At 59.1% G+C, this 26,344-nt stretch overlaps 1 protein-coding gene across 3 annotated transcripts; it reads right to left on the bottom strand.

Moving 5' to 3' along the window:
* CA5A (carbonic anhydrase 5A) lies at positions 1-26,227 on the bottom strand. 3 transcript variants are annotated; one of them, XM_087870388.1, is made up of 8 exons: positions 26,009-26,227; positions 22,528-22,725; positions 10,221-10,339; positions 8,055-8,150; positions 7,868-7,930; positions 3,756-3,794; positions 3,406-3,561; positions 1-1,077 (listed from the first exon to the last, which is right to left on the bottom strand). In XM_087870388.1, exons 1-8 carry the CDS (start codon positions 26,163-26,165, stop codon positions 940-942), a joined length of 966 nt encoding a protein of 321 aa, XP_087726514.1. In that variant the 5' UTR covers positions 26,166-26,227; the 3' UTR covers positions 1-939. The 3 variants fall into 3 exon arrangements, with proteins under 3 accessions (XP_087726514.1, XP_045628748.2, XP_087726515.1); XM_045772792.2 differs by lacking the exon at positions 3,756-3,794; XM_087870389.1 differs by lacking the exons at positions 3,756-3,794; positions 7,868-7,930.
* Positions 26,228-26,344: the final 117 nt, after the last annotated feature.

Here is a 26,344-nt window from a genome sequence, read left to right as displayed (position 1 = left end):
TACGTGGTTCCACTATGCTTTATTCTAGCACAGTCAGCATCGCGGAGACAGACGCGGCCACAGTGGCCGCCGAGGGCTGGGGGTGGGTGTGGGCAGGGAGCGCGCGTGGGGGACAGCCTCCAGTTCCATGGGATGAAGAGAGCTCGGGCCGGGTGGGGGGAGACGGCTGCACACCGTTCTGAACGCAGTAAACACCACGGACCGTCCACTTGAAAATGGGTAAGATGGTGTGTGTTTCACCACCGTTAAAAAACAAAAACCAGAACCCCACCGTGAGAAACCGTTACACACCGTCCAGAATGACCAGAACTAAACGGCACTGGGTCCTGCGCGGCCACGTTGGAAAAGCCCTCGGCCGTGAAGCTGGGGGGGAGGGGGCGCTCGAGCCAGGGAACCAGGGAACCAGGGAACCAGGGAACGCAGGCGGCCCCTGGGGCTGCGACAGGCCAGGAAGCCATGGTTCCCTGCGAGCCTCCAGAGGGAACCAGCCCGGCCGACACCTTCAAACTGGGCTTCTGGCCTCCAGAGCTGGGAGGCAGCACGTTCCCGTCGTGTTAGCTGCCCCCCCCGGTTTGTGGTCATTTGTCTCAGCAGATGCTGTGGACACTGAGACGCCCAGGAGTCCGGAGGCAGGGAAGATGCACGTGGGTCCCAGTCCCTTGAGAAGCACGCGGTGGCCTTGTGTGTGGAGAAACAGAGGCCGCCTGTCTGAGACAAGGAAGCGCGGACAACAGGGGCCGGGCGGGTGGCCATGGGTCAGCGGTTGGCGGGGGCTTGCTCGGGCACCGCCGTGGGCCCTGAGATACCTCGTGTCCCACATTTCCGTTCCCTACCCTACGGAGGCTTCTTTGAAGTGGTTTCTTTTCCCTGCAACTGAGAAGCGCAGCAACTGAAACAATGATCTCTTTCTCTCTTTTCAGTTTCAGAGGCAACGTCTTCTCAGATGCCCTCCTCCACAGCCCGGAAGGATGAACGGACCTTCCGGTTCATCAGGGGTTGAAGTGGACGGTAGTTGTCCACCATCGAACGCTCTTCTTCACCAAGTGCAGAAAACAGGAGCGAGCGAAAGGCAGCCAGCTGCAATGGAGAGCAGCCAGAGTGGGCTGGGTGCAGGTACGGCGTGAACCAGCACCCAGACGGCCCTCCTGCCATGTGCACTCGTGCTCTGCACCCCACTCTCGCCCCGACACACTGAATCAGGGATGGCCGCGCAAGGCCAGCACGAGGTGGCGGAGGGGACACCCAAGCGAGGTCGGAAGAGCCACCTCCAGCATCCCTCCCCGGAGAAGCCAGCCGCCATGTTGGGAGGACACCCAAGTGGCTCCCGCAACAGGAGCCGAGGCCCCTGGCCAACAGCCAGCAGCAGCTTGCCGGCCACGGGAGTGAGCCGCTTTGGCGACGAGCCTCCAGCTGGGCTCAAGCTTTCAGAGCCCCACAGGACATCTGACTGCAAGGCCACGCGCGATCCCAAGCCAGAACCACCCCATATCCTGACCCTCGGCAGCTCTGGGGCATAATGACAGAGATTGTCTACTTAAGCCACTCACTTTGGGAGTCACTACGGCAACCGTTAACGGACGCCTGTAACGTAAAAGCCGAGCAAACACATACGACAGGAAGTAACACTTGATTCGCTTCTCGCTGAGGGAGCTGGAAGTCCAATTTTATCACGTCATCTGTTGTCAGAACATACCGAGGAGCCACGCGGGGATCGCTGCCATGTTCGGTGACCCGTGGAGCTGGGGTTGTGTTTACAGAGTGACCACGCGCGCAGCGAGCTGGCAGCCCCCCCAGAGTCGTGGGCGGCATGGGGGGCACAGGCTCCCGGGCGCTCGGGCGCAGCAAGCCCACCCGGTACGCGCCTGCCCTGCACCTGCTGTTGGCGCACTCAGGACGGCAGCTTCTCTCCCGCTCCCACCCTGCGAGGGGGTGCACGCACCCCCTCCCCAGTTCCCCCGCTCAGGGAAGGGGCTTCTGCTCTGCACTGCTGAATAATACTTGGCCCGTCTTAACTAGCTCGCGTTTCTATCCCCGCCCGACGGCAGCGTGCGGAGACCGTCCTCGATGTCCCCCATCACTGCACCTGCAGCTGCCCACTTCCCACCTGCTTCGGCTGCCGTAGCAGGCATGTACGGGTGCTCCCTACGTGTGTGCTGGGTGACTGAGGGGTCCTCGTCACCAGGGGCCATTTTTTGGCCAGGGTCGTCCTCCTTGTGTCTCTAAGAGTTCTGGTTGGGGAGAAGAGTGGATGGTTCTGTCCTCCAAAGCAAACGGCGTCACTCCCTGACTTTTGCACAGGAGAATTCACAGAATCGCGAGGCCGGAGCCTCTGAAAGAGAACGCGTGGCCGGCGGGGACGGGGGCCGTGGCGGCGCATGGGCTGTGTGTCCGTCACCCCCGGACTCAGCAGGCCCGGCACAGATAGGCCGTCTCCGCATTCTCGACATTCCCAGAGAAAAAGATATTCTAAGATTTCAAAATGTAAACAAGTAATATCTACTTGCTTTAGGGGGGAAAAGACTATTTAGAACAGGAAGAAGAAGGAAGCGAGAACCCCTGAAAAATCCTGGGACAGCCGGCATTAACTTTGCGGTGCAAGTCTGTGTGCGGGATTAGGGCTTGCTCTGTGAGTGCTCGCTCACCTCCTCCCTGCCCCGTGGACCTCACCACTGGGACGTGCCGTGGCCAACGGGATGGGAGCGTGTGGGGTCTGCTGGTGTTTGCATTTCTGTCATGCACCGTGGAAACCAGCTCTGGGCAGCCACTGGTCTAAGGAGCGCGAGACACCCTGGGCCCGACCCAAACCCCAACCACCCTGCCATCCACAGCCAACCCACAGACCCAAAGCAGGAAAAACAGTGCTTGTTGGGAGCCATTGAGTTTTGGGGTGGTTTGTTGAACAGCATGGCTGTAGCAATAGCTGACTGGGGTAATCGTTCTGGAATTTTCAGTGCGTATAACTCAGTGCAGCCCGTGAGAGAAACCTCAGCAATCTCAGTTGTTTACTGTTTTATCACCCAGAGGATTGGAACAAAGTCTAGACTCTCTTTCCTTCAGTGCTCCTACTTCCTTGATGGCTTTGCAAAATTCATGGACGGCACTCCTTTCTCGGTTAATCTGCTCACCTGCAAATACCTGCTGAAGTCCCATCTTGGGGACCCACGTCCCAGTTCTTCTTGTAAAGTGACTTTAGCCCAACGCACACGACAGAGCCCAGCCCTGACCTTGTTCATGTGTCATCAGGGAGACTTGCCGTGTCTGAACTCGAAGCCGCTGGAGATCAGACGGAGCCGGAGGGTCAGGGTTCTCCGAGCTCCCGCGCACTTGCTCCCAGCATCCTGGTGGCCCTGAGCGGGACGTGAGGCTTCAGTCCCGCCCCCCACCCCCGTTCAAGGCGCAGCTCACCTGGCTCCGAGCCACTTCGATGGGCTGCTTCTGGATGACCCAGGTGACCGACTCGCTGAGCGGAGGCGTGGTGAGGGAGCCCGCGTAGGTCCAGTAGTCCCGGCAGGCGGGCAGGAGACGGGCGGGCTGGAAGGGGCCCATGACGGCCCGCGCACCCTGGGAGGGCACGAGCACAGGCGTCAGGTCTCAGGCAGCGGGGGGGGGGGGGGGAGCGGCGGCAGGAAGGGGATGGTGCCCCATCTCTAGCCCAGCGGTGAGGCCTTCACGGGGTAAAGACCGCGAGGCCGCGGTTGTCACATTTGAAGCAGTGACCGTCCTGTGCAGAGCAGGGGTCCCCACCAGATGCTTACACGTTTCCTTTCTAAGTCATTCATTTTTGTACACCTTCTCTGTGAAAACACGACATTTTTGGAAACGGTGGTAAGTAAAAGAACACACATAACACGAAATTGACCATCCTAACCATTTCTAAGCGTACAGTTCCGTGGCTCTAAGTACGTTGACGTGTGTGACCACAGGCACTGTCTGTCTCCAGGACGTTCCCATCTTCCCAAGCAAACTCTGTCCCCGTTAGGCCCCCTCCCCGCCTCCCCCCCCCCCCCGCCCCGTCCCGGCCCCGCCCTCCCCCATCTCCTTCCCATCTCTGTGGGTCTGACTCTTCCGGAGGCCTCGTGTGAGTGGAACCTCAGGGTGTTGGTCACTCCGCATGGTGCCCTCCAGGTCCGTCCATGCCGTGGCAGGTGTCGAAATAGCCTTCCTAATATTCCACTGCATGGATGGACCGAGTTTGGCTTCTCCATTCGTCCCAAAGCAGATGCTTGGGTTGCTTTCTCCTCTGGGCTGTTGTGGGCAATGCTCTTGGGAACATGACGCACCCATGTCTCTTCAAGACCTTGCTTTCTGTTACTCGGGGGACATACCCGGAAGTGCACATACTGGTCCCACGGTAACTCTGTGTTTAAGTCTTTGAGGAACCATCAGACTCTTTCCATAGTGGCTGCCCCAGAAAATACTACACTTTGTAGACAGCTGGTGTTCTCTTTAAAGCAGGCTGCCCTGACCTTAATGCCAGGATTCTCCTTCTCTGGACGCTGTCCTCGACCCCCGAGCCCCAAGTTCCCTTGCTGCAGCCAAGGGGGGCTTGTGTCCGCGGTCAGAATCCGCATCTACTGACTTTCCAGGCTTCGTCAAAGGATCGGGGAAAGCTGCCTCTGTGCGTTCCTGGACGCAGATGGGGCACACCTTCTTTCACTCGCCCACAACTACGTGCTGTGCCCCCGACTCTATGTTGGGCACGGGGATGGGGCAGGAGCAGAGAGGACAAACTACCCACGTTCCCGGGAGAAAAGCAGACCACACACAAAATAAGTGCGTAAAACATCGAGTAGCTCCCCCCATGTTAAGCATGATGGAAGAAGTTTAAGTAGGGCAGTGGGATCAGAAATGCTGGGAGGTAGGGGCTGGCGTGTTAAGAGGGGCTGTTCTCAAGGCTTCACAGAGAAGGAGATGTTTGAGCAAAGACTTGGAGGAGGTGAAGGAAGAGGCCTGCAGGTTTCTGGGGAAAGAACATTCCTTCCAGGAAGTGGGCAGAGCTGGTACAAAGGCCCTGAAGCAGGGTGTGGCCTGAAGGGCTTGAGGAACAACACAGAGGCCACCTGGCTGGAAGGAATGAGTGAGAAACCAAAGCAGTAAAGAGGTGGGGGCAGGAGCCTACAGAAAGAGACACCCCTGCCTCTGCCCAGGACTAGGGGACCCCTGAAGAAATCCACCAGCAGGGGCAGGAGGCCTGGGGCTGCGATTGGGATGCCACTCACTACAGTGTGGGGTGAGGGAATGGGTGCAGACAAAGGCCCTCCAGCAGACTTTTGCTCAGGGGCGGAAGGACCTCTTGGGGTCCCTCAGGTTGGCAGGCCCAGGACAGTGGCCCCTACTGCTCTGCAAAGCCAGACTAGCCGTCGCCGAGGTACCGGAGCCGCAGACAGGGCCCGGGGGGCACTGTGGGAGGGTGTCCAGGCACGGAGCGGACACGCTCGTCCCCGGGGAAGGAGACCTCCCTGCTCACCCGGACCCTGCACCCCTGCCTTCAGACGCAGGAGCTCGGGGCCCTGGCGGCCCCCCTGTTCCCTAACTGCCGACCCCCCAGTTAGACGCGCAGCCCTCAGGCAAGCTGCCGGATGCAAGGACTGGAGCCGCTTCACAGTGCCGGTGGCCACCACTGCCCTCCGCACCAGGGGGCCCTGTGGGGCTCGTCGTTTCGTTAACGTCTTAGAAACAGCGGTTCGGAAATACATTCCCATAGCAGGGGACCCACACGTCCAAAGCTCCCGGTGCTCTGGCTCTCAGGACATTCACGGATGGACACCAGCACCCATCCCACAGTCAGCTGTAGGACACCCAGCACCTCGGTAAAGAACCCCCGTCACGCCCCACCCCGCCCCCGGTCTGCTTTCTGTCTCCACGGATTTGCCGTCCTGGACATTTCCTACACAGAATCACATGCTCTGTGGCCTTTGGGACCAGCGTGTCACTCAGTGTCACACCTTCAAGGTTCCTCTGGGGGGTGGCGTGGCAGAACCCCAGTCACCCTGTGGGCTCCAGTGATTTCTTGAAGGAAGCAGGTCACATGTGCACTTGGGACAAAATGCAAGAAGTGCCGCGGGGGGGGGGGGGGGCGCTGTGACAAATCCACGCCCCCCTCCACCTCAGACTGCAGCCCCGAAGGCGCTTCCGAGGCCGTTAGCGCAAGGTTTCAGGTCCACATGCAAGAGGTGTTTGTACTTGATTTAGGAGGAACGTAGGCTGCGTGGAAGCGATTTTCCTGAAGCCACGTAGTTAGCGGCAGAGCCCAGACACTGCGGGAGGTCTGTTCCACCCCAAGGCTGGCTGTCCCTCCTTCCCACGTGCCCACCACCGCTTTCCCGCCATTAAAATGTTGGGAGGGTCCACGACCACGCATTTGTCAAAACCACAGGACGGTAGGCCGCGGAGATGGCGTCTAACTGTGCCAACGTAAAGAATGGCTCCAGACATTGGGGGCACCCAGCATGGGGCTCAAAGAGGGGCCACTGAATCTAACTGGGTCACCCCCCCCACCCGTGAGGCACAGACGCCCACCCTGCAGGCTGGACTTTGGTTTCCTACGCTCTCACTCTTATTTCTCAGGTCAGGGAGCCGAGGCCGAGGGGGAGCATCGGGCCCAGGAGCGAGGCCCCGGCAGCCACCTCTGTCACCCTCGCTGACACCCCTTCTCCCGTGTGGCTTTCCCAGACGGCCCTGGGGTGGCCAGACGCACTCCAGGGCTTCCGTGGAAGGAAAACAGACCCAGAGTCAACAGCCCCTCGTGGCCAGGTCCTTCCCTTCCCACCGAGAGGTGGAGGCCGTGCCGTGTGGGAGGCGGACGCACGGGGAAACAACCTCGGTTTACTCTGGCCGCAGACCAGCGAGGAAGAGGATGCTCCCAGCACCTTGACCTTGTGAAGTTCCTGAGCCGGAGGACGGGGCAGCAGGGGGTGATCTGGTCTTGGTCCCCCCGGGGCCGGCCCCGAGGTCAACATCAAGGGGAACACACCGCACACATCAAACAGACCCCGTGAAGCCGCTGAGGAAGGGTTGGCCCCCGCTTCCATCTGGAGCCGCTCTGGCCATTGTTGCGACAGGTCCGGGCCCATCCGTCCCCGTCCAGGGACCACCGGGACTTCTCGCGTCCCGGAATTCTTTTGTTTGGTACTGAACAAATAAACTGCAATTCTTTGGAATTTCCATGTGTCCACCAAAGTCCTTTCTCAGCCGCTGTTGGAGAAAAGCTACGTTTTTGTCCCCGTCTTCTTGAGCTGAGTTCAGGGCAGCAAGGTGCACAAGGGGAGCTGAGGGACGACGCCCGCACTGAGGGCAGGTGGGCGGGCTGGCACCGCTTTCTCCCTTCCCCCGGCCTCCCTGTTCTCCCGGGACGGGGTGACCCTGAGATCCCGCACCAGGAGAGCGGCAGGTGGCATGCCTGTGGACACTCCTAAATGACAGTTAGGTATTTATGGCAGTTGGTTTTAAAAACAAACATTATCCCTGGTAGGTGTCATTGCCTGGGACAAGTCTGAAGATTCTTTCAAGGCTGATCAGTTTAAGGGAAAACACTACATAACGAATAGTACCAATGACAGGTGCACATGGCAAAAATCTTAAGATGCTGTCTGAGCGGCTGAATTTTGGGAATTCAGATGGAGTCCAGCACCCCCACTCTACTGAGGAGGGAGGGGTCCACGGGGAACAGGGACCACGGACGTCAGAGAGTGAACTAGCTGGCGACGTGCTGGAATCAGCCCCAGAGAGCCCCAGCCCTGGTACGGGACTCAGAGCCCCTCAGCCATACCCTTCCACCCAGCTGATCTCCTGTCCTTGCAAACGAGTCGTTAATCTAAGCAGACGAGCTTCTCTGGCTGTGCTGGTTTCAAGCCACGCAGCCGCCTACCTTATGCTTTATTTCCGGCAAGACTTCCACCAGCTTGTGCAGCGCCTCGTGATGGGCCCCCAGCTGCACGGCACAGACGGGAAAGGCTGGTGTGAGACGGCAGCAGGCGGGAGGGCGAGCCCACCCCACGCTCCGCGGACCGTGGTTCACCCGCCCTGCCGGGAGAGCCGTGCCCGGGCAAGATTACCTTTAAAAACACGCCTATCACGGCCACGCCGTTCTCCCCCGTGAGGGCTTCTTTGTAACTCCGGTATTTCACCGAATTCCAGTGAACTAAATGCAGCTGAAAGAGAGGAGAAAGGAATTACGTTGGTCACGATGCGGCAGACATACCGCGCGGCTCCTCCTTCCCCGGCCGGACCCGGCAGCCATTGCTAGGTTTACCGCAGCCCAGCTTGGGGCTCCCAAACGCAGGGAGAACCACAGAAAGTAAGGGCCTGGCACTTCCAGCAGGAGGAAAGGAGGCTCGGCTTCACGGTGTGAAGTAGGGGTTGGTGGAGGGATGGCGTGCTCTCTCTCGGGAACTTGAGCGAGGTTGCCAGGTCAGCCATGGGATGGTCAGTTAAATTTGAATTTCAGATAGACAACACACAATTTTTAACGTGAGTATGCCGTCCAAACTGCATTTCCCCCTACGTCTGTCATTCTCCTTTGCACCTCATCTATGTCCCTATTTCGCGTCCCTCTTTGGGTTTTCCCGAGCCCAAACTCGGCATCAGGATTGGCCAGCTGACAAGGATTTAAATAAGGGGCCAGGTGGCGGGGCCTGGCTTGGGTTCCGTGGGATGAGGGCTCATGGTCCCGCCGAGGCTGAGCTTGGCCCAGACCCAAGAAGGGGCCTGGGTGTCCACACATAGGTCCTTCTACAGGATGACCTGTGCTAGAGGCCTTTCTGAATGGCGACCCAAGCCCCAAATCCACACCGACAGTCCAGAAAGCCCTCCAGCCTGTTATGGTCAACAAGACCCTCCCCGTGCAGCTGCTGGGTTGCAGGGCTGGGGGGGCCTTCTGCCAAGGGTGCGGGGTCCACATGTGCTCCAGGTGGCACCTCACTCCCCATGAACCCCAGCGCTCCCAGCCACGGGCTCTGGGGCCAGCGAGGGTGGCCTGGCCTCTCCCAGCCCATGCATGACTCCCCTGGAATCCCCCACCCGCTGTCCCAGTGCAGTCGCCAAGAAATCAAGACACTGGGCCCAAGGCCCCAACAACTGCAGGCTGCTTCCTTCAGGGACCCCACCTTTGAACCGGATTTGCCTTCCAAACCCCCACAGGAAACAGACGCTCCTGTATGGGCCAGAGGCATGGCCAGAATGGGCCCAGCTGCCCCTGCTCGGCTGACTGGGGGAGACGCCGGCGGGCCTGAGCTCCCGTCTTGCAGCCTCTTCTGTTAAAGCATCTGCTCGAGAGAAACCACGTGCAGACACACAGTAACCAAGACAGAAGGGACACGGCTGAGTGGGAAGGAGCATATGACAAGCCCCACTCCTTCGTCTTTGGGTCTGTTGTAAAGATTGCGTGCTTACAACGATGGATGTAACCTCTGTTTATAAACCCTCCCCAGACGCCAGCTCTGGGTGCGAGATTACAGCTTTCATGTTTCAGTTTGACCGGATCCTAGTTCTATTGTAACGGTAGCGTTACTTCCATAACAATAGAAAAGTTAAAACAAAAGTAGTCCATGACTTGAAATGCATCAGGAGGTCAGGGGGTCGGTCGGTGGGTGGACGGAGGGACAGGTGGGTGGACAGAGGCCTGGTAAAGCGAATATGGCAAACTGTTAGCATCGGATCTGGGGTGGCAGCCTCGCGGGGTCTCACTGAAGGGTTCTTCCAGGTTTTTATGTGTATCTTGGGAAAATTTCATAACAACATATCGGGGGAAGTCTGTAAGGCACCACTTACTGCCCCAGCATAGCTGCAAAACCAGCTCCTCACATTTGTCCGACCGCTTTTCTCTACAGATTCCCATTCTGGAATGATGCAAATGTCTCGTCGTTTCAAGAAGACGATCTCTGTTGTGAGGATTTTAGGATCTCCGTAGAAGGCCCCAGGTGCCTGAAGGACAGGAAGCTTCTAGTCCGTCGTCGACCAGTAGCAGGCACGTGGCGGAGCCAGCGGCTCTTGAATCCCCACTGCTGACCTTGGCGAGCCACAGAGCCACTGAGGTTCTTAGTGGCCTTAGGACAGCTTTGTGAGTGAATGGGTAGGGCGATCCCCTGCTCCGGTTTGAGCCAGTGAGTCCCGTGTCCCAGGAACGCGCCCCTTCTGGGCACCAGGCTGGCGGGTCACCCTCCACGCGAGCCTGGGGTGTGGAAAGCAGCCACACAGCTGCTGCTAGGACGGCGTCTACCAACCTCTGCTGGGTACACGCGGTCGTCCACCGTGTGCTCGGAGCCCCGCTCGTTCGCTGCTCCCCAGTGGAAGTGGCACTGCTTTAGCCTGTAGTGGTTTTCCAAGGGGCCACCGCTAATCCCTGGAAAACGAAACCAGCGGAACACATGCGTTAGCTCGTCTAGTTGTTGGACTGGGTTTTGCTGTGACGGCGTCTATCTACACGGAGGCCACACAGTTTCCTCTTGAGAGATTGACGTCCCGCTGCAAGGACAAACGGAAAGGTGGGTCTCATGAGAGGTGGGACCTTGTCTGTCCACCTCCATCCCTGGGGCCGGCTGGCGGGGGCGCATGCAGAGGTCAGCGCTGCCACCAGGTGGCGGCAGGGACCGCATCCCCTTCTGCGCAGCAGGACGGCAGAGAGAACCGCGGCTGAGATGCATGCCAGTCCTAGAGGGTTTCCAGACTTTCCTTTAATTTTAAAAAAATGATGTCTTTTGAATGAAAAAAATGGCAGCTTAAATTCTACCACCAAAGAATTCCATAAACTAATGTGTAGTGAGCGACATGTTCACGTAAAGGAGTCTGGGAAACAGCCCGCTACCTTCTCCATCAGCACCGACCGGCATGCAGCCCCTGCCCCGCGTGGTCTCACTCTATGACCAGGTTTTACTGGTCGACTCTTTTCTAAGTCACCCTGGGTACCCGGCATGGCCTACCCGAGAGCTGTTAGCAGACAGGAGTGTCTATCAGGGGGCCTGGCTCTGAACAGTGGCACTAAGGGCACCGTCCCAAGTCCAGGGCGAGGGCTGAGAATCCCGTGCGCCAGGCTGGCCTAGTTCCAAGTGCACTTTGCTAACAGATTTCCGTCAGTACTGCTACGGGTAGAATGGTCACTGTGGTGCATCTTGCTTTTAACTGAAGTGAGCACACGGCTGCTGGGCTGGGGGCGGGGGCAGGTCAGGAGGCCCCCTGCAGATCCCAGGGGTGGCCAAGCCCACATCAGCTCCTCTGTGTGACCGATGCTATGGACAACGTCAGAGGCCACTGGCTGGTGGTGTTTTCGGTTCTGCTTTCACCGTAAAAAGTATAAGGAGCAGAAAGAGCTGAGCGGTAAAGTCGAAAACAGACTCAGTTGACGGTTCTGCCCTCGACCAGCTCACAGAGCTCCTCATAGTCTTCCTTCACTAGAAAATGAGGGTTGTGGGTCGAGAACCTTGCTAGGTTCTCGTCTGGTTATAGAGTTCTACGGTTTTGTGAGGTAATCTACTTCCCCTGAGCACACACACGTGAATTATATTTTAATTTTTAAAAACACACAGAGAGAAGTGTATAAAAACATCCTAAGTCCCAAAGCCTCAATCTACCAGTGGCCACAGCTCCGAGGCGTGAAAGCCTCCCAGCGGTTCAAATTACAGGCTTTAATGGAGATTTTCTGAGGCTCGAATGACAAAGGGGGATGGTTTTTTTCCCTGGAGGAGAGGTGACATGTGAACCCACTGGCCTCTGTAGTTTTGTGTTGCCTTGTAACTTCCCAGGTGAGGGTGGGCAGGCTGCTGGTAATCCCAGCAGTGGGAGCTGGGATTTGAGCCCAGACCTGACACCAAAACCCACACCTTTCCCACTTTATCCTTCCAAGCAGAAAACACAATCTCAGGAAATCACAGGACCATGAACCCGGGCAGTGGAAATCTTTGTGCTTCCTCCCGCCTGGCACCTTCTACCAGCTGTGCAAAGGGGCTTCGTAGCGCCGGCCAACCAGAGACCTCGTGCCACCAAAAGGCACCCATTCGTGACCAAGAGGCAAGGCTGAGGGGTGAGTGTGCCCCTGGTCTGAGCAGCTTTCCTGTGTAGGCACAGACAAGGTCTCCAGAAGAATGATACCAACTGTATGAGGCATAAATCCACCCCTAGCTGGATGTCTGCCAGAACCCCGCCAAAAATGCCCTTGTAGAGGCTCTCTGGCCCTGCCAACAGCGGAGTCAGGGATGGGAAACCGCAGGACGGGAGGGGCCACCACTCCTTCCTTTGCAGGTGGAGAGCTGCAAGGTCAGGAGACTTTTCCAAGGTCAACCTCTGCACAGGACTGGAGCCCACGGACCCGGCCCCATGCTCTCCCCAACATGAAGCTGCCCCCAGAATTCTCTGCCAATGCAGCCTCCCGCCAGCCGGACTCCTGTCCGTGGGCTTCCACAAGAGGACGAGCATGGAAGGCCATTCTTTGGAACCCTGGGGCTCTGGACCACCTCAGAAAAGAATGTTCCCGTTCAGCCTCCAAGACATGTGTCTCTTTCAGTGTGACATCTGGTCCTCCGTAAAGGAAGGACAGGATCAGTGGGGACGGAGGGAGCTCCTAACACCCCCCCCCTCACCCCAGAAGGCTGCAGCACCCCCCAGCCTTATCTTATGCAAACACAGAAACACAGACAAGGAGATAAGCAAAACCTGAGTTTTCTAGGAGGGTAAATCAGGAGGAAGGAGGCTGGTTTATAGCCTGGGCTGGGCTGGAATGGTGCCCTGGGGCAGGTAGGTGGAGACACACGGGGTTGGCCGGTGCAGGTGCAGGCGTGGTGTCCCTTTCAGCCTTGAGCTCCCCACAGGAAGACGGAAAGGGCAGAAAGCAGAGCTTCTACACTCAAGAATGCCCTTGGTCACCCGGTCACCCGGCGACCCCATCCCAGGCCTGCTTGGAGGTCCAGCCCCCCGTCAAACTCAGCAGCCTTTCCTGCTGGGAAAGTTAGGAACTCAACTTAAGGCTGCAGCCCCGGATCAAACAACCTCAAGGTGACTTTTCATAATGACGGTGGTGTCAGGGCGGTTCTCTTTAATACAACAGTTTAAAAGGGCAAGCCTGATTCAGGAGAAGGGGGCCTTCTGCTAGCCAGGCCCCAACCCCCAGACCCGGGCGCCAGGAGGGTGGGTGTCTCTCACCCAGCAGTCTCCCTGAGCAGGTGCGTGGAGGGCGGCCAGACCCGGCAAACACCCCGAGGAAGCAGACTCCACGCCGAAATCTGCTGTCCTGTTACCGTGGTGTCTGCTTGCATGGAGTCGCTGGTGATAGCTGTCTATTTGTAAGCTCACTGCTTTCAGCAAGAGAAGCAGGCTTTTGGCAGGGCACGGTTGCTTTAAGGCTTAAAACACATACAAGAGAAGTTTGAGATGCTCTGATTAGTTAAGACTGCTAATAACACAACATCGCCAAGTACCAGCCTGTCCTTGGTGAACCCCGGGACCTCGCTACCGTCCCGCAGCTGTGACGCGCGGGGACAAGGGCTTCCGTGTGTTACCCACACCAGCAAGGTCTCTGTCGTCCTCCCAGCAGGCGGGAGCCGCAGCTGGCGGCCAGCACGCGGTCAGGGCTGGAGCTGCCCCCAGCACCCCCACTCTCTGGTAGTTTCGCTCTGAGATCCTCACATACTGGCTTCAGTTTTCAAGCCAGACCGACTTGGACTCACTGATCTCATGTCGCTCCCCTTTGCACGGCTGTCCTTACGTCTCTAAGCCTCTCCTGGGCGCGCGCGGCCCCCGGGACCCAGAAGGGACTCCGCTAGCGACTAGCTTTCTGTTACTGTTCCTGGCGATATCGTGCTTCCTAAAATTATCGCCGTCATTGCCGTCAAAGCAGAGCTCTGCAGAGACCTGAAGCTGCCGTGATGACTGCCCGGGTAGGACCCACACACACAGACACCGAGGGCATCTGCAGAGTGTCCGTGAGAGGGGGCGCGGCTGGCCACCGCAGTGCCAAAGAAGAAAAGTCATTCATGCACTCAGCGAATATTCAGGGAGCTCCTATGATGCGCCACACCGTCTACCGCGCATCGAGATGGAGAGGGAAGGGGACCGAGGCATCCTGCCCTCTTGGAGCTTGGGCTCAGAGGGACAGGCGGCCGGCACACAGGTGGTGAGCGTGAGCAGTCAGGGTGGGCGCGGTGGGGTGCTCCGCGGGACCCACACTAAGCGACAGGAAGTGGCGAGGGTGGGAGGGAGAGAGAGCAGGCCACCGTGATGGACAGCACGGATGGAAGGTCATGCAGGGCACCCGGGCAGGTGCCCGCCGTGGCCCAGTAGGGGAGCTCCTGTTGACAGACGGAATGTTCCAGTCTTCGAAAGTGGACGGGTCACGCAAGGTGCATCAACTGTGTGATTGCCCAGCTGCCCTGGCCCGACCCCGGAGTCTGCTCCATGTGTGGACGGGAGCCCCCCTCTGGGCTGCGTCTGCCACCATGGATCAGAACCCAGGTACAGCTGGGGTATCGGGGAGGCCAAAGAAGTTCGTTGCCCGGGCTCATCCACTCGCAAGGCCCAGAGATTAACCGTGTCTGTGGCGGGCTCTCCTGAGTGCGTTCCGCGAGTCCATTTAGCATCTCCTTCAGAAGGTCCTAACATTCATCTTCCCAAGGCCCCGCCGTGGCCCCTCGCCAGTCTCTCCTCTTCCTCCCCACTCCCCACGGGTCTCTGCTCCCCACCTGTCCCTGGCGTAGACAGTCTCCCGTTGTGCTCTACACGCTGTGGTTAGTAGACCCTCCTTCGGGCGCCGCTCCCGAGGGCCCAGCAGGGTCACGGGCAGGGGGCCAGCCAGATGAGTGGGGCTGGGGAGGGTGGGGATGGGCGGCGGGCTGGCGTTCACCAGCCTTGTTTCCGTTACCTTTCACTTTACCTCTTCGTGTGAGTCCGGACTTGAGATCTGCTGGCGAGCAGGGAGTGTGTTTCAGGACCTAACGCGTCCCCCACGCACAGAATGTTTACTGAGACTTCGCCGAGAAAGCGGCATGAGCCAGCATTGCCACAGCTTGTGTCTGCATGGGACCCCCTTCCTGGAGTGCCCTCCACCCCTCCGTTCATGCCTCCCTGCAGGCACCTGGCCCAATGCCGCCGCAGGTGGAAGGGTCTCCTGGGACGTGGGTCCTAAGTGGGATGACGCCGGGGACGGAGAGATGGCAAAGCATTTCTGCTGCCATGTCCGTGAGCGGTCCCCAGCCCCATCTCCAGCCTGCCTTTCCAGGAGGGAGCCTGTGGATTGTTCCCGGCAGCTCCGTTTGGGCTCCAGCGGCTCGAGTCAGCTTGTCTGGTGGGCACCTGCAGGTCCCCAGCTGATGGAAGTGACGTCGGCAGACTTCACGGTCACGCGGGTCTGCAGGTCTGTCTCCACTGCAGGAGCAAACCTCTTTGGACCTCACGCGATGTGTGCTGGGCGCTGATCGTCGTGTTGAAGGCTCACGGACTTCTGCTCTGGGGAACCGGGGCCAGGTGGGCTCTCTTGGCACTGGGGGGTGGTGACCAATGTCACTTAGGGGATAAAAGGCTGTCATTGGCCCCACTTTACAAGTGACTTAAAATCCACTTGATATGGGAAGGAGCACAAGTGCCCGAGGTTTTAGTGCCTGACCCCTCATTTGCCCATTACTGTCCCTGCAAGGGAGTGACCCTCTGGGGGCTGCCCACAGGTCAGGAGGGGGCCTTTCTCCCTCAGCCCGTTGAGTGGGGGTCACGCAAACACATGGAGTCCTGGGTGGTCAGAAAACTTGGGAGACTCAGCGTGGGGGCACCTGCTTCTCTGCCCTCTCCGTGCTCCCTCTAGTGGACACTGTCGGAAGAGCACATGGCCGGAGCCTCCCCGTGATCCTTTTAGGTCCAATGAAGGCGGATGCTATTGCCCCAGCGTCCATTCAGCTCACAGTGTGCTGAACGCGTCCCAGGACCCTCTTTAAGCCTCCCGAGCTGGTCAGACCTTCCCTTTCAGAGGAGGAGACTGAGAGTCAGAGTTTAGGTGACTTGCTAGAGCTGATGACACACCTCACACCCTTCTCTCCCTCCCCCCTCCCTTCCTGTCCTTCTTCCTCTCCCCTACCTCTCCTTCCCTCCTTCTCCTTCCCTCCCTCTCTCTCCCTCCCTCCCTCCTCCCTCCCTCCCTGTCCTTCTCCCTCTCCCTCCCCCTTCTCTCCCTCTCCTTCCCTCCCCTTCCCTCCCTCTCCCTCCCTCTCTTTCCTCTTCCCTCCCTCCCCCTCCCTCCCTCCCTCCCTCCCTCCCCCTCCCTCCCTCCCTCTCTCTCCCCTTCCCTTCCTCTCTCTCCCTCTCTCCCCCTTCCCTCTCCATACCCCTCCCTCCCTCCCTCTCTTTCTCTGCCCCAGAGTGGGACCCTCGCCCTGCCCTGCACCTGCACCGTCAGGAGTAACTGGCCTCAGTGCAGAGGCGCTGTGCAGGGCCCTGGCCTCCACGGGAGCTGGGTCCAGCATGTAGGACAGAGGTGTTTTGCCCTCTGCCGTCTGCCCCCTGCACTCCCCTACACTGGTGGACAGGGTGGGGACAGGGACAGGGCACCTCAGCTCCCTGGCGTCAGGCTCTACACCTGCAAGGCTGCAGATCTCCAGCTCCTTTTCTGTGGACAGCCAGGAGCCGGGCACAGGACTTGGAAACGGCCCTCGGCTGAATATCGGATAAGGGTGTCCCCTGTCAGTGAGTGGGCATATTTTCTGTGTCTTGGGGTAATTGCGAGGATCGAATGAGATAAAACCCGTACCCCACTCAGCACGCAGATTTGCCAACCACGTCCAGCAGCAGGAGTGACGATCACTCCTGGCCACAGGGCGAGTCCGGGTCCCAGAACAGCCGTCTCCTCTAGGGGACCTCCCTGCGGCCTCTGAGTGCCGAGTGCCGAGTGCCGTTTGGCAGAACAGGTGGGCGCTGTCACCCCTTAGGGGAGGATCACCCTGAAGGGCTGGGGCAAGGGGGCTTCGCAGGTGAGGCGATGTGTGTGTGGGGAAGGGTGCCTAATGGTGGGGGCTGCCTTTCCCGGTTTCCTCTCTCGCTCCATCCCCTGCCGCCCCTGCGCCAGCCCCCTCTTCCCTGGCCTTCAGCGTCAGTCTCTCACATTCCTTGGAATGCCCCGCTGTCTCCACCTCTGTTATTCATCATAGCTGGCTGGCTGGCTGGCGCTAATCTCTAAGCACTCATATCCCTCACCCGCTGGAAACACTGCTGGAACCTTCCACGCGGACGGAAAATGTGTCGGGCTCCTGGTTGTGTTTTGCTCTGAGTTTCTGGCAGTCACCTGCTGGAGTAACCCGACCTGAGCCGTCCCAGCCTCTGCATCATTACTTCTGCACGACTACCTTTCCGCTCACTTCCTTTCCTGCTCGCGAGGCGCTTCCTTGCCGTCTGCCCAGGGGTGTTCTGGGGTTATGGGCGTGTCTCCTTATTCCCAGTTCTTACTGCAAATGGGCTTGAGTTGGGCAGCTGCTTTTTAAATTTCCTTTGCTCCTGGCAGTCCCCAATTTCCAGTGGAGGTGAGCGAAGACAGAAGACGTAGAAACGGGGCCGGGGGAGAGGCTGGGAATCGGGCTGGGGTTGGGGGCATGGGGCCTGTGAAGTCGAGTAGGAGAGAGGCAGAGAGGAAACTGGGTTTTTGGGAGAATGACAAGTAAAGTAAAACCAGATTGGCCTGTGTGGACACGAGCCACAGGGGGAATTATCTAGTAATTTATATGGCCAGTGAGAGACACCCAGATAATTCTTTCAGTCTGTGGCCGGGCGGGGCGGGCGGGGGGTGGGTCCCTTTGAACCAGTTTGAGAAGGTGGTGGAGAAGCCAAAAAGTGGGGGTCAGGACCAGGTCAACACACAGGCCTGGCTGCATCAGGGTGCAGAAGTCTTGAACTCTGAAAGCCACCTGAGTCCGGGGTGGGCCGCAGTCAGCTGGGGGTCAACAGCAAGCACGTCAGGCCCAGGGGCGAGAGTGCGGAGTGTGCCTCCCAGCCCCGACCACCCTCAGGTCTGGGCACAGCACCTGGCTGAAGGGCCGGCTCGTCCTCACACACAGTGATGGGCTCCAGCAGCCACACTGCGCTTTGAGGACCAGGTCCGGGGCCGAGCCGCGACAGTGGGGGCAGAGGCGCCGTCTCTTTGAGCTGCTCACTTGGAACGAGAACCGGAGCCACAGGCGCCATCTTTGCTCCCCTTGGGGATCCCCGGCCTGGGATGACTCCCCCAGGGGAAAGCAGAGCCCATGGGGAGGATTCAGATCCCTCCCAGCTCCCGTTTCGTTCCTTCCGTTCCTCCAGGGGTCCTTCCGCCACCTGCCCCCGCCACAGCCTGGATGTCTCAGGATCGGAGCCAGTACGTTTCCCTCCTCTTTGCTTCAGCCAGCCTGAGTTGAGTTTCTGCCACATGCCAGCCAAGAAGAAGTCTTGCCCAGTACAGAGGACGCCTCACTTGGGATCAGTGTCTGCCCTGGGAGCTTGAAGCCCGCTCGGTGGGAGTATTTACACCAGGGAAAGTAGCAAACGCTATAAATGGTTTCCTGTCGCTCCCCCAAGTCCTGGAAGGCCAGTCGCCAAACATTTACCAGCTTTCGTCGAGCCAGTCTCGGAAGGGCCAGGCCCACGTGGGAGGATGGACCTGGCGTCTTCAATCACCAAGCTGGGACTGCCTGCCTCTGGGGCTCCGGCGCGGGGTCCCTCCACCCTGGGCCTCGCAGACCGCTGCTGCATTGAATTTGGGCAGAAAGCACAAGGACGAGGCTGCCGATCGGCTACGTGTGTATCCCTTCCATTTCTTCTCTCCCAACGCAGCCACGTTTTTTGGCCTTCTGGATTAGGGCTCTTGGAAACAGGGACAGAATCATTCCTCAAACTGACCTAAGCAAAAAAGAGAGATTTATTGGTCCAGAGGCTGGTTTGGCCTCAGGCACAGCTGCGTTTAGAAGCTCCAACGATGGCTTCAGGCCTCAGTTTTTCTCCACCTCTTGGCTCTGCTCTTCCCTGAAGACCAGGGGCCCCGCTTGCAGCTGAGCGAGGCACAACGCAGGCAGGAAGGGATTCTCTTCTGACACCTCCCAGGAGAATCCTGGCGCTCAGTGATCTGACGCGAGGCCCACCCCTGGACCGACCCCCGAAGCAGAGGGGGCTGCTTAGACTGGCCGTGCCCAGTTCTGTGAGTAATGCTCTGGCTGAGAATTCAAGAGGTTGACATTCTTAATCAAAAGGAGGCTTTGATTTGTGGTTCTAGGAATAATTATGATCTGTAATTGCCTCGTTTACCAGCCTCAAATCTGACCCCGATCTCCCATAGGACACAGGAACATCCGGAGTCCAAGACACACATGTAAGACGCCCTTACGACATCATAGCAACATCTTCACCCTCGAAGACCCACAGATGCGTCCCCGCTCCACCTGTCAGGACAGCCGGGCGTGGGCTTCTCGCTGCTGGCTGACGGATGGGTGTCCCAGGCTGACCCCACTGACCACTGGCCCTCCCACTGGGGTGCACTCACTGGACATGGGCTTGGCTAGGACCCTGAGCAGGCTGCTGGCCCTCTGGGGACCTGACCATAAGCCCAGAATGTTCTCCCCATGTGCTAACACTTTCCTCCCTTTACGCGGGGTCAGCGCCTAGGGCTTCACGCCTCATCTCTGCAGATGATGGGTGTAGATTTTTTCCACAGAGGTTCACGCTCCTAAAATTCCCCTCTTCGGAGGGCAGAGAGTCCCGTCGTGAGGGCTCTGTGACCTCTGGCCGTGAATCTCTCTGAGCCTCATTTTTCTTGATCTGTGAAATGGGAGCTCACACCCGTCTCACACAGTTGCGGCAAGGAGCGCTCGACTGTGTGCGACGAAGCATAGACAAGGAGAAGGGCCAGCGAAGGGCAGATGTGGCGACAGGACGTGGACTTGCCACTCGCAGGAACGAGGCTTGAACCTCAGGGTCATCATGGGTCCCCGGGGACCACCACTTCCTGGAGCGTTCTGGCGCCAATGCTCCTGGTCTTGGTCACGGTGAGGGTGTCGGTCAGCATGCCGGCGGCTCCCCTGACCGAGGGCGGGTGGCTGCCGCGCTTTCCCCGGGGAACGTGAATGATTCTGTCGAATGTCCCTTAACCATATACGTACGGAAGTCCGACGTAACCTTTGCAGCTTTTCCTATTTTATGACTTAAAGGAAAATAAATCTGTTCTATAGATGTCAGTAAGACCCATAGCTACATGTAACAATCGTGCAGGAAGAGCATGGACTCTTAGTAACTCATCCCCAACCACATCTGTTTTTCTCAAAATTATTCGTATATTCCCATAACTGTTCACCCAGCAATTAAAAGTTCAGGAGCTATTCTTCTTCTTCTTCTTCTTCTTTTTTTTTTTTGAGAGAGTGTGGTGGGGGAGGGTCAGAGGGAGAGGGAGGATCCCCAGGAGACGAGCTGCTGAGCACGGAGCCGGGGAGCCCAGAGCAGGGGGCTCGATCCCACAACCCTGAGATCACGACCTGAGCTGCAATCGAGAGCTGGACGCTCCACCGACGGAGCCGCCCAGGCGCCCCAGGAGCTCTGGTTCTTTGTTGGAGCTTTGAAAGATGCTGCATAAAAATTTAAAAAATGATACAAAACGTAAAACCTGAAAATCCAATTTTAGTTTGCTCCTTGGGAACCTGAACTCGGAACAGCCCGACAGCGGCAGAAGGCAAGCTGGCACGCTGAGGAGATAGGTGCGTGCGTCTCTGTCCCGGGCCGGCTCCCGTGCGTTCCTGGATCTGGGCGAGCAGCTCGCCCTCCTCTCCCTCAGCCCGTCTCATCCTTCCAGGAAGTTCCTCTGTAAGATGTTGGCCAGAGTTGGCCTTGTGGTCCCTGGTGCTCAGTGAGCCCCGTGTGCGAAGCGTCGCTGCGGGTCACTGTGAGCAGCTCTGGGCACACACACAGCTGCCCAGGAAGGCGGGCTCCTCCCTACCCTCCTGTCCATCAGAGGGGGGCCCTGGCGGCTAGGCCTCTGCTCTCTATCCAGCCCCTCCCCCGGGAAGGCTGGCCCGCGGCCTGCACGTGGCTCAGGGTGCCCGGAGCGGGAGCTGTACCGGCTCAGGTGTCTCCCAGGCTGGGCGACACAGAATCTCGAGGACACTTTGCTGGGAGTCCCAGCACAGGGCTCGTGGGGAAGCCAGGACGCAGGCCGGGGCGGACCCTCCCCTGATGGTGGACTCAGGTCAACCGCCTGGGGGCGTGTGTTCGGAGACTCCACGTCTGCCTCCGTGCCGGGCACGAGCACAGGCCTGAAGGCGAGTTCCCGCTCCACTGTGCCGTTGACCACGCAGGACGCAGCCAGAGCGGGTGACCGCAGCCCATCTTGGAGCTGGTCCGTGCGGCGCTGTGCGAGGCCGAGTGCTTCCCTGGGCTGCTCCCGCTTCCTCCCCCGACAGCCTTTGAGGTGGGCGCCCTGCTCTCCAGCCGTGACAGAGTCTGGTAACTGGGCTTGCCGAAGGGGACGGGACGGGGGTCCCCAGGTTCGAAGACTCCCTGGGAAGACTCCCAGGCCTCCACACACAGCCATACGCGCAGCTGAGATTATCACAGTGATGACAGAGCGAATCTGCAAAGGGAAAGGGCGCACACAGCGCCGTCCGGAGGATGCCAGGCGCCCGCCTGCAGAGCCCTCTCCATGCAGTCACACAGGACAGGCGGAGTCCCCCCCAGCAACGACCGTGACGACACGCGTGAGGTGATGTCCCCCGGGGACGCCCAGAAGACATTCGGTGCCTAAGGTTATCGTCGGGGGCTGGTCACGGAGACACTGTCCGCTGTTGTGGCCAGCGATCCCCTCTCCCAGAAGGAAGACAGACACTCGGCACAAACAGGGCTCATGGGATACCGGCAGGTGCCGAAGGACGCCAGACAGGACCCAGCAGCAGCCAGGATGTAAAGGCCTTCCCAGACCCGACGGAGCCTCTGTCCCAAACCCAGCGAGCGTCCCGGTGAGCCTCTGAGGGCAGGGTGCTGAGCACTTGGCAGGGTGCTGAGACCCCCCGGGGACACCCTCACGGCTTCCCTGCCTGCCCACCCCAGCCGTCCCCCACCATCAGGGCAGCCAGCCTCCTGCTCGGTCCCTGCTGCACCCTGTGCTCCTCCCGCCTTTCCCCTCCCAGCAGCTGGGCGTCCATGGCGTAAGGGCCAGCAAGGGTACCAGGCTCTGGACGCCCTGCCCCGTCGTCGGCACAATTTCCTTCTTCCTCGGCCTTCAGGCCCCACGTCCACCTCCTCTCCCCCCACCGGCTCTGCTCTTCTCTGTGACGCGCCATACATGTACGTCTCTACGGGCCTCTTGTTTCTTGCTGACCAGACCCTGGAATGTCCAGTGAACCAGTGAAGTGTGAATATCAGTGGCGGGCATTACAGTCCTGAAGATGAGGACCACCTCCCGGCCCTGCAACACCAAGACACCTCTATTCCTTGCCCCCTAAACACCACGTGTTAGCAAAGCCCTGGGCCCCTGCCCTGCCCAGCGCAGCCCCGCTCTCGGGCTGTGACAGGGGAAGAGAAAGGTCCCTGCTCCCCACCACCCCGCCAGCCTGGGCTCACCTGACCCCTCAGCCGAGTCGTCGAATTCCACCTGGAAGAAGTAGCCGGTGTTCCAAACGTGCAGGCAGCTGGCCGCGGCGTAGGAGACCCTGAGAGGCTTCAGCTGCGGGTCGTAGACGCTGTCCCTCCAGCGGATGTTGATGGGGGACTGCCGGGTGCCCCCCGGCGCGGAGACGGGGCCCTTGCAGAGGGGGTGCACTGGGGCAGAGAGAAGGAAGAGGAGGCCGTCCCTGAGGCGTGCGAGTTACTAGGGCCTCGGGGAGGCAGCGACCCTCGCAGACGAGCCCCCAGAGGAGACCGCCCTCTGGAAACTGGCCGCACACGGACCCAGGGGGCACCAGGTTGCCCGGCAGGTCTGCCCATGCGGGCGGGGCCGTCGCTCCAGCCGCCAACACGGACTCTCCGGCGCTGCACTGATGTGGTTAGATCCGTGGTCATTGTCACGGTGTGGTCACAGGAAGTCCGTGGCCGGCCACCAGGCAGAGACGCGGCCACCTGTCCTGCAGGCCACCCCCAGTGCCTGGAACGGTGCCTCATGATGGTCTGCAGGCGCATCCCGTGCTCCCGCCGGCCTTCTCCTTCTCCGCGTGGACTAACGGACGACAGCACCTCGGGGCCAGCGTAATTGCCGCACTTTTGTCCCGGCTTCCTCCCGCCCTAATTCCGTGTTGTACCCGCAGCCGGCGTCCTCCATGGTCGGTTCTCTCCCCGAAGCCCCTGCGGGCAGGCGGGCGTGGCCCAGGGCTGCACGTGGAGCTCCCAGCGGCTGGATGTCGCAGAGGCGGCCCTCGTCTCGCGGAGACGGACAGAGGCACCCGGAGCCGAGGACGGCGTGCTTTTAGGTTCCGTGTGCGGAGCTGCGCGGAGGGGCCGCCTGGAGCGCCGTCCCTGCCCCCAAGTAAAATGGCGTTGCTCACACTGCGAGCGCCGCGGCGGGGCTGCTGCACCCGAGGCGGCTCCGGCGCTTACGGGAGCCGCAGAGTCGTCTAGCCCTGACCAACGCCGGCCCGATGGGACGTAACCAAAGTAGAGTATTACCCTCTTCTCATCCCCCGACCAGCATGTATGGCGCTCCTTCCGTGGGCTGAGCACCCGCCCGCAGGCAGGGAAGGACGCGGCCGCGGGGACAGATGGGGACGCGCCGCGCAGCCTCCTGGCGGACGCAGGACCCACAGGCCCTCACGTGTGGCATCAGTGGTCGCAGCCTAAAGCTCCCGTGGGGGCCAGGTGTCATGGCCGGCGTGGATGCCGCCAGTCAGGCTCAGGGAGGGGCACACGCCATCCGTAGCAGGGCTGGAGAGTGCCCCCCTGGAATGATTCCGGAACCTTCTGCAGCGCTGTGAGTTCTCTCGCTTTCAAGCCACCTGTGATTTTCAGCCATACAGAAGGCCCCCGCTTTCCCGCAGCGTCGCCGTCTGCAGTTTCGGTGACTCACCGGCGGCCCCCCACGTGGTCGGGTCGCTGTCGGCTCCCTGAGAGCCTAACGCCAGGCTCGGTACCTCCGTCATTCACCCCACTTCCTGTCGCCACGTGGGCGTTTTATCATCTCGCGCCCTCGCCGGAAGGTGGGTAAGGTATTTTGAGAGAGGCCGTGGTTCCCTAACGCGACTACAGTCCATGTTACGGTTGTTGTGTTTTGTTGTAAGTTGTGTTTTCAGCTTGTCCTGCGCCTCGCTTGTAAATTAAACTTGCTGTAGGTGTGCGTGCATAGGAGAGAATGGTCTGTATAAGTTCGACGCCCTGCGTGCTTTTCTGCACCTGCTGGGGGTCCCGGAGCGGATCCCCCATGGGGAAAGGGGGACCACTATTTTAGGAACAAACTTTCTTTTTCCCCCAAGGGGAATGTGCTGCCAAAGACCAACGCTAGACTGGAGGCATAATGTCTCAGGCAGCTCCAGGCTCCCCGGTTTGCAGAATATATTCTGTGCACTGTGGAACTCTGAAGCAAGCACTGAGCCCTCGGTCCCCCTGAAAGTAGCCGGGAGACCAGGGCGTGCGTGGATTTTGGTGTTTGGCGAAAATATCACGCGGTCCTACACACGTGTATGAGGATGTGTGAGAATGTGGTTGGTAATAGTTAAAAACTGGGTACCATCTAACGTCCCCCAGCAGGGTAATGGTTAGACAAGGACAACCAAGGACACCCACATGACGGCCCAAGGTGACAACAGCATCACTTTGCATGTGGCGAGCGTCTGCAAGGTGCCAGACGCTGTTCTGGGCCTTTCCATTCCTGACCTGATTTCAAGTGAAGTACTGTGATTACCCACCTCTGACAGGCGATGTGACTGGGGCTCAGAGAGGTTGAGAGACTTGCCAGGGGACACACAGTCTGGATTCCAGTCTACGTGGTCTGACGCTCTTCACGGTTGTACCAAGTATAAAAGGGGGGATAGGTGCCGAGGGGCAATTGTGAAGATGTGTCCAGCAGAGACTAGAGAAAGCCAAGGTACAGACCAACATGTGCAGTGGGGTCACTTCTTATTTTTTTGAGAAGTCTTGTGAATGTGTAGACACCTTCTCCGAGCATGGAGGAACGTACCAGAAGGCTAAGCTCTCAACTAGACATGGCAGTGGCCTCTGGGAATTGGGGTTGGAGGCGGCACTTGAGGGATGGCCTTTCTGTAGGGTTTGAAATTGACAGGTGGGTCTAGGGTGGGCACAAGGTTTTGCATTTTTAGCCAGCTCCCAGGGCCAATGCTGCTGCCAGTCCGGGACCCACTCTGAGTAAGAGTCCGTCATGTTCACTGAGAGCTTGGGGTGTGGCAGGCTTTCCACACCTGTCGTCTGTCTTTATGCAGCCCCGTGCAGCGTGTAGTCCTCCCCTTTTCCAGGTGTGGAGACTGGGGCTCCGTGACGCTGCCAGCCCTGCTCTCCCCTCTGACAAGAGTTACTTTTCCCAAGTGCCCACACTCAGGAGTCACTGGCTCTGAAGACCGGGCTCTTCCAACTGGCCAACCCTGGGGAGTGCAGGTATTTCAGAAATGAAAATCAGAAGTGACCTTCAGAAGTGACCTTACAGCCAGGCTTTTTGTTTTGTTTTGTTTTTCCTTTTTGGACAGAGGGAAAATCTGAGACCCAGAAAGAGAGAGGCAGGAGTCCAAGGTGACAGCGCGTTAAGGACGGGTGATGCCAGGGTGCGGCGGACCGGGGGCAGTCTTTGGACAGAGCTGGTTGCGTGACCTGTTTATGGCAGGTTTGCCGAACACGTTCTTGGCCAGGAGGGTTGGAGCGGGGTTGGGTGTTCCTAACAACAGCTCCTCTTGGGGAGGACTTGCTACCTGTCTTCTCTGAGGATCTCACCCTCCTGATGGCCCCATGGAGCTGAGGTTGAGGGAATTGCCAAGGTCACCCGCAGGACAAGAAACAGGGTGGAAACCTGACCCCAAGCAGTGTGGTCTCACTGCCTCCCATTTTGGAAGATGCTACAGAATTAGCCAAATGTCAGACCACATCTGGGGAAATTCGAGGATCTACTTACAAGCGTCGTTCCGATTTCTCTGTGCGCAGGGACCCTGCGAGCACCATCGCTCCAGCCTTTGTGGACGACTGCGGAGGGCCCCCCACATCTGCTTGACCAAGATGGAGAAACCAGAGGACCTCCGGAGGCTCCTGCCCAACACGGGGGGCCTTAGCATCCCGGGCCTGTTCCCCTTGGACTCCGGTAAGCAGAGGGTGATTTTCCTACTGTCTGCTCTCTCTTTGATCAGGATGAATATGGGATGGGGTTGGCCAACCTCTTTTTGTAGAAACTCACCCAACCCCCTGATCTGCTTGGTTAAATTTCAACCCACGCCTGCCCCAGCATCCTGGACGA

This window comes from Ursus americanus, chromosome 21 (genome assembly GCF_024610735.1).
Source record: "Ursus americanus isolate L20-20 chromosome 21, mUrsAme1.1.p, whole genome shotgun sequence".
NCBI classification, from domain to species: domain Eukaryota; kingdom Metazoa; phylum Chordata; class Mammalia; order Carnivora; family Ursidae; genus Ursus; species Ursus americanus.
This window is presented reverse-complemented; position numbering and strand designations above follow the sequence as displayed.

Excerpts from the sequence above, each read along its gene's own strand:
- CA5A (XM_087870388.1), bottom strand. The coding sequence starts at position 26,165 with ATGCTAAGGCCCCCCGTGTTGGGCAGGAGCCTCCGGAGGTCCTCTGGT. Across the intron at positions 7,931-8,054 it reads TGATAGGCGTGTTTTTAAAG|CTGGGGGCCCATCACGAGGC; the intron begins GTAATCTTGCCC and ends TGTGCCGTGCAG. Across the intron at positions 3,562-3,755 it reads ATGACTTAGAAAGGAAACGT|GGTGCGCGGGCCGTCATGGG; the intron begins GTAAGCATCTGG and ends GTGCCCTCCCAG.